Source organism: Phalacrocorax carbo, chromosome 28 (assembly GCF_963921805.1).
Source record: "Phalacrocorax carbo chromosome 28, bPhaCar2.1, whole genome shotgun sequence".
NCBI lineage: Eukaryota > Metazoa > Chordata > Aves > Suliformes > Phalacrocoracidae > Phalacrocorax > Phalacrocorax carbo.
In genome coordinates this window covers 2,047,595-2,060,113 of record NC_087540.1, presented here as the reverse complement: position 1 = coordinate 2,060,113, position 12,519 = coordinate 2,047,595, and the positions used below count along the sequence as shown (strand labels likewise).

At 40.7% G+C, this 12,519-nt stretch overlaps 3 protein-coding genes across 3 annotated transcripts; all 3 read left to right on the top strand.

The window, feature by feature from the left end:
- LOC135318192 (feather keratin 3-like) lies at nt 1-351 on the top strand. The gene has a single exon (XM_064475171.1). The coding sequence runs from the start codon at nt 1-3 to the stop codon at nt 349-351; it is 351 nt and encodes a 116-aa protein (XP_064331241.1).
- Nucleotides 352-5,008: 4,657 nt separating this feature from the next.
- On the top strand, nt 5,009-5,936 carry LOC104047823 (feather beta keratin-like). Its single transcript, XM_009508179.2, has 2 exons — nt 5,009-5,345; nt 5,830-5,936. The coding sequence occupies exons 1-2, from the start codon at nt 5,009-5,011 to the stop codon at nt 5,934-5,936; spliced, it is 444 nt and encodes a 147-aa protein (XP_009506474.2).
- Nucleotides 5,937-11,671: 5,735 nt separating this feature from the next.
- LOC135318174 (feather keratin 4-like) lies at nt 11,672-12,022 on the top strand. Its single transcript, XM_064475070.1, has one exon. The coding sequence runs from the start codon at nt 11,672-11,674 to the stop codon at nt 12,020-12,022; it is 351 nt and encodes a 116-aa protein (XP_064331140.1).
- Nucleotides 12,023-12,519: the final 497 nt, after the last annotated feature.

Here is a 12,519-nt window from a genome sequence, read left to right as displayed (position 1 = left end):
ATGTCCTGCTATGAGAGGTGTCCTTCCACCTCCTGTGGCCCAACCCCACTGGCAAATAGCTGCAACGAGACCTGCGTCAGGCAGTGCCAGGACTCAACAGTGGTGATCCAGCCCTCTCCCGTGGTGGTGACCCTGCCCGGACCCATCCTCAGCTCCTTCCCCCAGAACACCACTGTGGGATCCTCAGCATCCGCGGCTGTTGGGAGTGTGCTCAGCGCTGAGGGAGTGCCCATCTCCTCCGGTGGCTCCTTGGGATCTGGGAGCTTTGGCTACCCAGGCCTGGGCAGTGGGTACAGCCGGCCCTACCGTCGCTACAACACCTACCGCAGTGGCTTCTATGGGCCATGCTAAAGCATGAGGAGCAGCAGGAAGAAACGACCAGGAACGCTGAAGCACGACCCAACTCAGGACTGAGCTCATGGCCATGGTTTTTCAGATGCGATGTTAGATACCGACAAATCCGCCTGAAGTTAATGGAGTTGTGGGAGTTAGTCATTCCCTAAATGAGGCCCCTACGCTTGTTGTACTACTTTATATTTCTAATCAAGTATGTAGTTCTGCTGTGCATGACTGTATTTGATAGTGCCTGGTGTAAAACTTATAATTTAGACAGTAGATGGGACTTTATTCTCCAGGTGCAATGCCACACTGAAAGGAGCTCTGCTTGTGGAATACATCGCCACGAGATGTGTCGTTCTTCCCATATTGAAACCTGTTGCTTTGCTGTATTTTAATCCACTCTTAGGTGTGAATAAAGTTATGCTTTTATTGTATCTCCAATCTTCTGTTGTTTTTTCCTTCCCCTCCTACCTTTTTTTGAAACAACTTCTGGGTGAAATTCATCACAATGTAGATCATCACTAGCAGGTGGAGATGTGATATGAATACTACTGGGGCCACTAGTAAGAGGAGAAGAACATATGTTTAGAGCTCAAGATTATGAAAATATTTAATTTTACAGCTGAAATGCATATTGGTTCCACACTGACTCATCATAATACTTGGCTTTCTGCATCCCTGCCAAGAAATTATTCTCAAGGCTGGAAGCATTTTATGATCCAGCAGAATGGTAGGGTATCTAATCTAGCATATAATGATACTTGTTTTAAGGAATCCCCTTGTGATTCACACTCTGAATAACTCTGACCTGGAGCTGCAGGGTGCAAAGAAAGATTTACATTGTTTTACTATCAAATCACTGCTCGTATGCTTGGATTTGTGAAGTAAAACATGAACAGCAGCAGAAGTCTCAAAGGAGATATACACATAGTTTTTTGTGACAGAGAGCAAAACTGTTTGATCTATTTACTTGTTATTTACTGTATAAATACTGTGTATTTTAGAGCTCCTTATAAAAGTTGGCCTGTCTTTGCTGTCCTGGCGGCAGCCCGGCGGAATTCCAACAAAAAGCTCATGTCAAGGAATATAGGACACTTGCAGGATTTAAAACCTTTAGAAATCCTTGCAAGTAAATTGTTTTTTTGCTAGAAGTAAGGACCTGAGATTTAAACCAGATTTGCCATAGCCACTGAAGCTACTAAATCGATAGATGCTGGGGAAAAAATGAAGAGATTCTCATGTTGGGAAGGTTTGAGTCATTCAGATAATTCCAGTTATATAAATTCTGTTGCGGTTGGTTAAATTGTCACCGATAGTTAAATTTTCCCAGTAGTTAACTTGCTTATGGTTTATGTACCAGTCTAGTCTCATTGTGGCATCAGATGAAAAATCTTCCTCAAAGCTTCTTTCATCTCAAAGACCTGTGCATCATTTAAATGCCTTGTACTATTACACTCAAGCCTCTGAAGATGATACAAATTTCAACTCATGTAAGTAATTTATCAGCTCTTTGGCAATTTGGTAGTTCACCAGCCTGTCATGGGAGCACCCTGTTGTTACACAAAGAGTTTTAATTGAGTGTGTGTAATGTGAAACTCCATTACTGATCTATAAGGGAGCGCTGTCACGTCCTGGCTCACCAGCCTTAACAATCCCAAAAAGCAAGATCCAAAGGCTCTCAACCTTTTGGGTGAACTCTAGGTGTTAATTAGGCTAAACTGGCAGAATATCAATGAAAACATTTCCAGGCTGTTAATGAGCCTGTTTCTAAAATATTATATACCCTCCAAGAAAAACTGTTTATGTCCCTAGAGGGAAGAATGAGGAATAGTTAGCATTCCTTGCCTATCTCATTTTACAGATGAAAAGGAAATGAATTCCCCAGGTGAGTGATAGCTTTTATCTACTAAAAGGAAATATTTTTTTTAAATATATAAAAGGATGACAAGTGCTATGTTGGATAGTAGAGATTTTGAGGAAAGAGAAGAAAAAGACTCTCTTTTTTAGAAAAGGAGAGGAGAAATTTCTTGTGAACAATCATTAAAATATGTAGAGTTATAGGATTTTACAGTAGATGAAGATTTGGCTTTATTTTTAAAAATCAATTATGAAAATTTTTAATAAAATAATTAAAGTTTCTGAAGGTGTTTACCTTAAATTTGTTTGTGAAGTCCTTTGAGTCACACACTTTGAAACTGGGTATTTAACCAGGTGATGCAAGTGCTGAGATCTTGTCACGTATCTTGAACATTAGGTAGCATGAAACTTTGCATATTTGAGCCATTAGTGAAAAGCTGTTCTGAACTTTGAAGTCCTTTGTTCTTCTGAAGACCAAGGGCAACCTATGTATGAAGGCACTCGTCATCTAGAGTTAATTCGTATCTTTTGCTGAGGGACAGTGGTGCTAAGAGGAGAGCCCAGATCCTTGCTTTTTGCATCTGTGCAAGTATTTCCAGCAGGCCACTGCCGGCTGCACAGGTGAAACAAATCATGTAATGATAAATATAATGGAGAACTGCTGGGTGTAACTTCTACTGACGCCACAGTTTGGCTCAGGCAGAGCACTGATTCCAAGAACCAATACTTGAAAACAATCTTTAACATGCACATTCATATTTAATTTGATGTGAAAATTGCTGCACATCCCAGTGACTTACTGGGTTTTCAGATAGGAATACTGGTGATTCCTCACATGAGAGGTTGCACAGAAATCATACCGAGAATTAGAGGTAGCTAATAAATGTCACAAAGTAATAAGATCAAGTAATAAAGCTCTTTCATTAAAAGTGTGATTGTTTGACTTTGGCATAGAAAATGAAGTTAAAATTTATGAGTGGGTAAAGAAATGCAGTCTTATATGTGTTTGTGTTAGCTGTATTTATACAAACTGGGAAAACTGTGGGTTAGCCCAAGCAGTTCTAGAATGTTTCTGTTATTGTTTCTGGTCAGCAATTCTCTCTAGTCTTAATTTTCTTTAACCTTTGCAATACTCATGGAAATTTGGTGCTTTTCTCAGCTGTATGTTTGTGTGGGATTGAAATAGTGCAGAAGTGCAAAATTCGGGAATACCTATTTTAAGTCTTGTCTTGTGGTAAAACTGAGTCCTTGAAATGGAAATGCTTGTGAATTGAGCCCAGGTCCCCACCTCAGAGCGAAATGATTATTCACCTAAAGGAGTGAAGTCTTGAATAAGGACTATGCATCACATACACTCCCCTTAAGCAATGTGTTGATGACTAAAATGAAACATAAAATGTACATTGGCCTTAGGAGGCAACATAATTACTGCCGTAATTCAAACGACTCACCACGGTCGTCCAAGCAATTAAGCGGGTGCACACTGGTGAAGATGAAAGCTTTGTCTATACTGGAATGTGAATGTAATAAGGGGAGGGGAAAAAATGGAGCACTATTAAAAGAAATTTTGAAAGAAAAAAACGGGTTGATCAGTTTGGTGGATTTTGCATGCAGAAGTACGGCTCATTAAATAATTTCATGCATAATATACGTCTCTGGTCTGCAGGCGTCTGGAACATGGTATAAAAACCTATACAACACAAGGCTCTTCCATCCACATCTCTTGCCTTATTCGCCCAGGTGAACAGGTAAGTCTGAATCTACCCAGTTTCTTTTTAAATGCTAAACTGTTACTTTGATGACTGCTTTTTTTAGTTGTTGTTCTTAGTTCTTTATAAATATTGCTAGCTTTTTTCCTTTTGGGAAGGAAAATTAGAAAGGCTTACTTCTGTCTAAAAGAAAGGCTTATTTACTTGTGAAGCAGGGTATAATAAGAAAGGACTTAGAGGATACTGGCAATATTGTCTCTCAAAACAAGCAACTTCATGTTCCATTTTAGAGACAAAAGCTAAGAGAGGAGGTAGGCAATGGACCTGGTTGGAAAGAGAGTCTCATCTTAGGAAACTGGGACTAGCACAAAAAAACCCCCAACCCAACCCAAAAAATAAATAATTGTGCTGAGTTCCAGGATCTATCCCAAAGTCCTGTTTCCGTGGGCAGAAAAGCAGGCATCCCAGAAGACTCAAATACATTGAATTCAAATCAAGGCAGAAAACTCTGATCAGGAAAATAATCCGTCTTCACACTGCAAGTTTGCCTGTCCTGGTCGTAAGACATTTGGGAGCAAAGGATGTTTCTTAAACACTTTTCCATAGTTCCGCAAATGCTGCTGGCAGGGCTATTAGTGACTAATTTTAACATTAAGGCACTAGACCCACATATGTGTTAATATTCAGCTCAGGGCTGTTTCCCAAGCCTGATGAGAGCTCCAGCTGCTGATCTCCATCTCCTGGTACAGTCACAATTGTGCCTTGTCTAGAGAGGCAGTGCAAAGGGAAGCTACCAAAGAATGGGAAATGCCTTTGCTGGTGAGGGTTAGGGCAAACTTTACCATGACGGGCACCACAGCTGAGAGGCCAGTTGCAGAGCAGAGACATCCTCCAGCAGCCTTATAAAAATAAGAGAAACCTCTATGCTACTTTCACACTGCCTACTGAGGATTTTGATCTAATAAATTATTTCCTCTCTGACCACTTTCCCTAGGTACTTTCACATATGTTATCCTCTTTCCTGACTTTTATAAACTTAATTCAGCTTTTATATTACATTCACTTTCTTCCCTGTGTTTCAGACGTACCTCTGTCTTACAGACATGTCTTCCTATGACTTGTGTTCTCCCACCCCCTGTGGCCCAACCCCGCTGGCAAATAGCTGCAATGAGCCTTGCGTCAGGCAGTGCCAGGACTCGACATATGTGATCCAGCCCTCCCCTGTGGTGGTGACCCTGCCCGGACCCATCCTCAGCTCCTTCCCCCAGAACACTGCTGTGGGATCCACCACCTCTGCAGCTGTGGGCAGCACCCTCAGCTCTGAGGGAGTGCCCATCTCCTCCGGGGGCTCCTTGGGATTTGGGAGCTTTGGCTACCCAGGCCTGGGCAGTGGGTACAGCCGGCCCTACCGTCGCTACAACACCTACCGCAGTGGTTTTGGTGAGCCATGCTAAAGGGTGAGGAACAGCAGGAAGAAATGATCAGGAATGCTGAAGGACATCCTGATGCAGGACTGAGCTCATGGCCATGGTTTTCAGATGCGATGTTAGATACCGACAACTCCGCCTGAAGTTAATGGAGCTGTGGGAGCTTGACGTCTCCTAAAATCAGGCCTTTGCTTGTCTTATTCTTTGAATACTTCATACTTCTGATGAAATATTTTTTTTTCTATTGCTGTAGGAGGGACTTTTTTGTCTCAGTTTACAGCAGCACTGAGAAAAGAAACCCAGGATGAAAAGACATGTTAGCTGTTGTCTTACTGAATCCTAGCAATATATGCTTATACTTTGTACTTTTTTTATTCCACTTTTTTGCTCTCATTAAAGTTATGCTGCATCACAGTCCAAGTCTCCTGGTGTTTGTCTGAAAAACTTCTAGCAGCTCACTTTTTGTAAAATTTCTTACTCTTCCTCTGTTTCATTAGTTGGAGGCTACTTCTTCATGTTGACTAGTAAAAAGGATTTGGCTGATGACCTTTACGCCAAGAAGTCATTTTACAGCCAGGAAACTTTGGAAACATTGTATATATAAGGTAAATACTTTGTAATAAAGTAGAGGCCTTTTTGTGCAACTAAATTAGATTCATTGTACCAAAACAGATACTATATACAGAGTAGATACTATGTCTATAAGTACTATAACTTCGCTACATTTCCTTCTCTGGCTTTTATCACAGGAGCAAGACCATGCGCTTAAACTGCTTGTTACCAAATTCTTCTTCATCAGAAGCATTTCTGATGCCGATGGTCTGAGCAAAATGGGACCCTAAAGAGAAAAGGCCATAGAGAGTTTTGGGGGAATGCTCTAAGAGGAGACCTACTCCCCCTGCAAATTATATTGAGTATATTTTGTAATTAATGCCAACCTATCTAAGGCTATTTAAATATGGATTTGTAACTCGTTGTAAACCAAGTTCCTAGTGCCTCTCTGTGGATCTTCATGGACTGGTGCTGAAATAGTTGGGTTTGGCAGAGGTGCTTGGGTATGCTCTCTGGTTGCAGGCATCACTGGAGCTAAATGACTGGCTGAATTTTTACCCCATGAAAAAAATCTGTAATTTCAAAGCTTACTTTGAGTGGGAAAACCCTTCTTTTCTTATTGGGATAGAAAGGCTTTAAATGAATGCGTGTTAGTCCTGGGTCTCCAGCTCCAAACAAGTAGGCTGTGATCTTTTCCTTCCTAAATGACTGATGGAAGTAAATGTAAAATCAGGGACCTGACATGTAATTGCAGCAAAATGCAGGTGAGGGATATCTCATGTAACCCTTGCAGAAAGAAATGACGCCTTGTGAAAAGCGTTTATACCGATGATGATAGGCAATCCTTTGCTCTGAGGTGATGGATTACAAGTACTCATTCACCAGTTTTGATAGCACCAAGATATCATTCTGCAAGGAAGGTGGATGTGATGCATAGGGCCATGAGTAGAGAAATACTAATCGTACTTTAACAGTTTGAAATATAATTAAAACCTGTATTTAAAAATTATTCAAACATATTTGAAAAATAACCGAAGCCCACCCATTTTGGGTGTGGTGTTTTGCAGAGGTTCTAGTGAGTAAATAATTCCCGCGAGTGGAAATTAATTTTTGTTGTTGTTTCCTTCTACTCTTTCCCATTGAATTCCAGCATAACGACCACACTACACCTGGCTCTTTGCAGAAATACTCCACAGATCTTTGTCTCAGTTAGCTACATTTATTTTTTGACAAAAAGGGGAATTGTAACATAAATTGTTTAAGCTTACTAAGACCACAGTAAGATGCAAAACCAAACCTCAAACTCTAGTCATTTTAAAGTACTTCATAAGAGTATTTGAATAACATTAACAACAAAAATAGCTATGTTAATGTATGAACTTCGAGGACTACGTATCTACCTATATTTGAACACCTTTGCCTTCAGGGGAGCTCTCTGAGCAGCAGAAGCTGAAACTGTGAGGCTCAAGTTACAGATTCTGCGTACACCAAAAGGCAACACAGATTACACAAACAGCACGTACTGTTCAGCTGCCTGGGCCAAACAACGAATTAGAGCAAATAATGAGGGGCAGGTTGCAATAGAAGCAGCAATGCCATGCAGAGCTGTTCAGCCGAACCGAACGGGACAACCTTGAGCTATAGATACAGCTGTTTTAAGTAATAAACCAGAAATCGCTAATACCATGAGGGCATTAGCAGAGTTCACTCTCAGTGGCCTGGAACCAGGTGCCCTAGATTATTGTGTGAACTACAGATGGCTGTGTAGGATACGGAGGCTGTTGCTAATGCTGTCAATAAGGATTTATATTAGTAAAATTAGCTAAGAATGAGGTCTGAGATAAAAGCAAGACCTATCAGAGCTGTTGCAAAGGGGGAGGGAAGGGAATGGCACAGGAGGGCTCTGAGTTGTAAGAACTTTTACAGATTTGTTCAACTGCTTAAAGCCTCTGAGGCAAGCATTTATTTTTAATAAGCTATTTAATTACAAAATTTATGGCAGATGGAACTTTTCTTGCCAGTGGAGCTTCTATTCTCTATGTGTCTCTGTCACAATGCACAGATTTTTGGGGTTGCTTTTGTGTCTGGAGCCATTATGTGGAGATTATTGTGAGTAAGCTTCCAGTCCCATTTTGATTAAGAATTATTTTTTTTCAGACATTTAGTCACTCACAGGTGTCTCAGGAGGATGTTCTCGTATTATGCAAGAAATTTTAATTATAATCTGAATATATAGGTCTGTCCTTGATCATGCAAAAACAAAAAAGTTGTGAACTTCTTATTCACTCACTTTAATTCATCTCAAAGATCAGGCCATTAAGTCATTCTGACTGTACATTTATTGTGGCTGGAGTTAGAACAACAATTATTGTAATTATTTTCAAGGAAGGCTGTAGACATCTCTGAAAATGTGGCTAGATCCTTTTTTATTTTTTTAAACTCATAGTCTGATTTTAAAGGTATTTTGTGTTTTCCAAGCAGATCTTGGATGAAGGAAAAAATTAAAAAAAAATTAATATCATCTATGGATACTGTTATGCAAATTATTTCTCAAATAGGTGCTAGATACCAGCTGCTATAGAGAAAACTATTTCTGAAAAAACTGTTAATCCCTTAGAATTTGGAGAAGTACTGAGGAATGAACAGGGTTAGCGAAGCTAAATAGGCTAGGGCAATTTATTTGAGAATCTCCTTGAAATATGAGATGGCTTAAACCAAACCTTGAGCTATTTTTTAATTAAAAATAAAAGAGCTGTAATTCTTGCAGCCAGGAACAATGACATAAATTTAAGAATGCAATGACTGACCTGCACTGCCAAATCTTAATAATATATTATTACTGAAGAGATATGAGAATTCAAATATGGGTCACATATCTTAAGTTTGCACATAATATGATACTTTGCATGACCAGCACTTTATTAAAGCTTCTGATAAACTTTGAAGTTCTCAGGAGCCTATGACCAAGCCAAACAAGTTTCTGTTCCCAGGGGATCTTCACAAAGACAATTCTAATTTGGAGATGATTTACATGTCTCAGTAGTTAAACTGCTAGGAGAGCAAAAACCTCAGTACTAATCTCTGTGTCTAGGATTGCTTATGTATTTTATGCCTTTATTATTTATCCTGTAAGCCCCCTATAGAAGAGGCTCAATTTCATCATGCAATCCAAAGACTGCTGTAAAGTGACAGAAAAAATGACTGCAAGTGAAGAAATGGATGCTTTATATACTTCTGACACTTCTCCAACTGACTACCATTGGTCTGTAACATCTGTACCGGACACTGAAACGGCAGCTGGAGAAATGAATGCTGCAATATGTGAGGAAGAATTCTTGTGTGTGACTTCTGCCCCCACAGCTGAGTTCTGCAAAGCCTTATCTTTTGTGGAACTCTTCCTTGAGGACAAACATCACCAGGCAATGCAACTTACTTATGCAAGTGGAAGATAACCTAAAAAGCAGTTGCTGAGGTTTTGAGGTCTGAGATAAGAATAAATCTGGATTTGTGGACTCTTCAGATAAAGAACTAAGAGATCAGGCCCAGAATTAGAAAGAGACAGGAAAGATCCTGTAATAATAAAATTTGTGCTTCAGATTCTTAGAATCATTAAGGTTGGAACAGACCTCTAAGATCATCAAGTCAACCCAACACCACCACACCTCCTAAACCATGTCCCAAAGTGCCATGTTTTCTGAACACAAACCACATCTTCCACAGCAGTGCTATCATTTTATATTATCTCATTAGACTGGACTTCTAATACTCTTTTTTTCTTTCTTCTTCCATGTCAAAGAAGCAGTATCAAAAGGGTTTTTCTAGTCATATCTCAGCCTTTGTACACAGTCATACCACTTTTCAGTTCCTCCCGACTCTCACAGGGTTCTTCAGTGTCCTCCCTTTTTAACAGCATTTGTTGTTCTTCTCTTATTTTTCAGGGGGAGTTGGGTGAAAACTGTACATGTATTCCTGGCCATTTTCTGAAAAAAAAAAGAAAAATAAAAAAAAATTAGTCTCTTTTTTTCTGTAAAAGCAGTTTGAACCCCCAAAACTACTAGTGCTCATAGGTTGACTTCCAAAAGCTGAATTTCATCATGATTTCCAACAGCATTTACTTTGCAGAGGAAGGTACAAGGGACCGCGTTATGTAAATTATGCTTAATCTCCTTTAATGACACAAGGCAGATCCAAAAGGGTTTTGAAGGCAGAATAAATTCTTCTGAATTAATCATTCTAGTGTTCCCAGAAATTAACTTGGCCCAGAATATTTTAAGATGAAAGAAACTTGTGGTCAGATATGCATGCCACAAGATAAGGAAGTGAAGCAGTAATAAACACAAATACTAAGGCAAAAAACCATGTAATCAGTAGTGGCTCATAAATAACTTCATGCGCAAAGAATGTCCTAAGTTGTTGGGCAACTTGGGGCTCAGTATAAAAACCTGAGCAACTCAAGGCTCTTCCATCCATTTCTCTTGCCTTCTTTGCCTTGGTGAATAAGGTAAGCCTGAACCCTTTTATTCTCTCTTTATATGTTGAACTGTTGCCTTGATGATTTTGTAGCTTTTCCTCACTAATGCTGTAGTACATTCAGCTTTTTTCTCTGAGGGAGGAAGGGGTTCTCATATGAAAGAGGAAGCTTTCTGTTGGTACACGGTTATAAAAATCATTGAACGGTACAATTAGCCACAGGTTAGCCAGTTAGATCTATTTATTCAAGTTTTGGTTCAAAAAAAAAGTTTTCAGGTCCTGCAGCTGAACATAAAATATCTGTAGTGAATTTTTGAGTTTGCTCAGAGTAGTGTGCTGGTCTGTGGAAAATTCAGTCAAGGCCAGAATATCAGAGGAACATGGGGACACTGGTCAACACTGGCAGTCCTGAGTAACCAGGTCTCCTCACAGAAAACAATCATCCTGCCTGCCTTTGAAACTCAGTTTGTAGTTCTGCAGACAAGGAGTGATCTTTAACCAGTTGCTTCTCCATCCTCCAAACAACTGCGGACAGATTTGCACCATAGCTTCTGAGATATGCTGGTGATTTTAATATTAATAGCAATACACAAAAATAGAAGTGTTCCTGAATTCAGCTGCCTGTCCTTCCATTTCTTGTTAATCAGATTTCAGCTGCTTAAGCTTCTGTTTTCCACTTTCTAAAGCTGGGAGAAGGGACCTCCAAGATGGAACATGCATGAAAAGAAGTGATAGGAATGAAATGGGAAAGGTTATTTGCTACGTTAGTGTTAGGTAGGATGTTTGTCATCATTGACTGTTTAGCAAAGAGGCAAGCCTTGGATTGGGAATAACAAGCTGAGTCTTACCCATTCCAGCAGAGCACCTTCATCTGAAGGCTACAGAGCCCTAATAGTTTTCCTGTGTGCAGCCCCAACTGCAAGGAGAAGTGTTCAAAGTGCCTTTTACTAGAGTAGTTTTATGGCCACGTGTTTAGGGCACTCTCTGTAATGTGAACGAAGACTTTTAGCACCAGCATGTACTCTGGTTCCTGGGTGGGTTGACTAACCACAGAAGCTTCAAGGTAAGTTCCTGACCGAGATGCACTAGCGATACCTTCCCTAGCAGTGTTCTTAAAGAAAATGCAAGCTCAACCCTGTTTTCAAAATACTTCCTCTGGATCTGGTGAAAAATGTCATCTTTCTCCCCATGGAATCTCTTGTTAGTTTGTTACATACTCCCCTTATCAGAGAATTTCAGCTGTAGAAATAAAGTTGTATTTAGAATTTGTATTGCATTTCTTTTATTGTGTTCCAGATTTACCTCCACCCTACAGACATGTCCTGCTATGACCTGTGTCCACCCACCTCCTGCGGCCCAACCCCGCTGGCAAATAGCTGCAACGAGCCTTGCGTCAGGCAGTGCCAGGACTCAACAGTGGTGATCCAGCCCTCTCCCGTGGTGGTGACCCTGCCCGGACCCATCCTCAGCTCCTTCCCCCAGAACACCGCTGTGGGATCCTCAGCATCCGCGGCTGTTGGGAGTGCGCTCAGTGCTGGAGGGGTCCCCATCTCCTCCGGGGGCTCCTTGGGATTTGGGAGCTTTGGCTACCCAGGCCTGGGCAGTGGGTACAGCCGGCCCTACCGTCGCTACAACACCTACCGCAGTGGCTTCTATGGGCCGTGCTAAAGCATGAGGAGCAGCAGGAAGAAACGACCAGGAACGCTGAAGCACGACCCAACTCAGGACTGAGCTCATGGCCATGGTTTTCAGATGCGATGTTAAGACACCCACAACCTGGAATTAATGGAGCTGTGGGAGCTTGGCATCTCCTAAAATCAGGCCTTTGTCTTACTTTTGTTATGCTTTACTTTATATTTCTGATCAAATGTCTTGTTCTCTTATGCTTTTTTGTATTTGACAATGACTAGGTAAAATATGTAATTATTAGCAATTGTTCTGCATGACTGAATTAGTGCAGTCCACTTAAACAATGACAACGGAAGATCTCATTTTGCTAAACATGTCATTGTGAGAGGGATGAGTGGGTACTGTCCTTAGCGGACCATGGAAATGTATTCCTTACACTTTACATTGCTTCCTTCCATTCCTCAGCCTCATTAAATTTGTGCTGCATCATTCTCTGAGTCTGCCTGTACTTTCTTCCCCCAGCCCCCTTTTCGGCC

Coding starts and splice junctions, on each gene's coding strand:
- LOC135318192 (XM_064475171.1), top strand. CDS start 1: ATGTCCTGCTATGAGAGGTGTCCTTCCACCTCCTGTGGCCCAACCCCA.
- LOC104047823 (XM_009508179.2), top strand. CDS start 5,009: ATGTCTTCCTATGACTTGTGTTCTCCCACCCCCTGTGGCCCAACCCCG. Junction 5,346..5,829: donor CACCTACCGCAGTGGTTTTG/GTGAGCCATGCT, acceptor CTGTTTCATTAG/TTGGAGGCTACTTCTTCATG.
- LOC135318174 (XM_064475070.1), top strand. CDS start 11,672: ATGTCCTGCTATGACCTGTGTCCACCCACCTCCTGCGGCCCAACCCCG.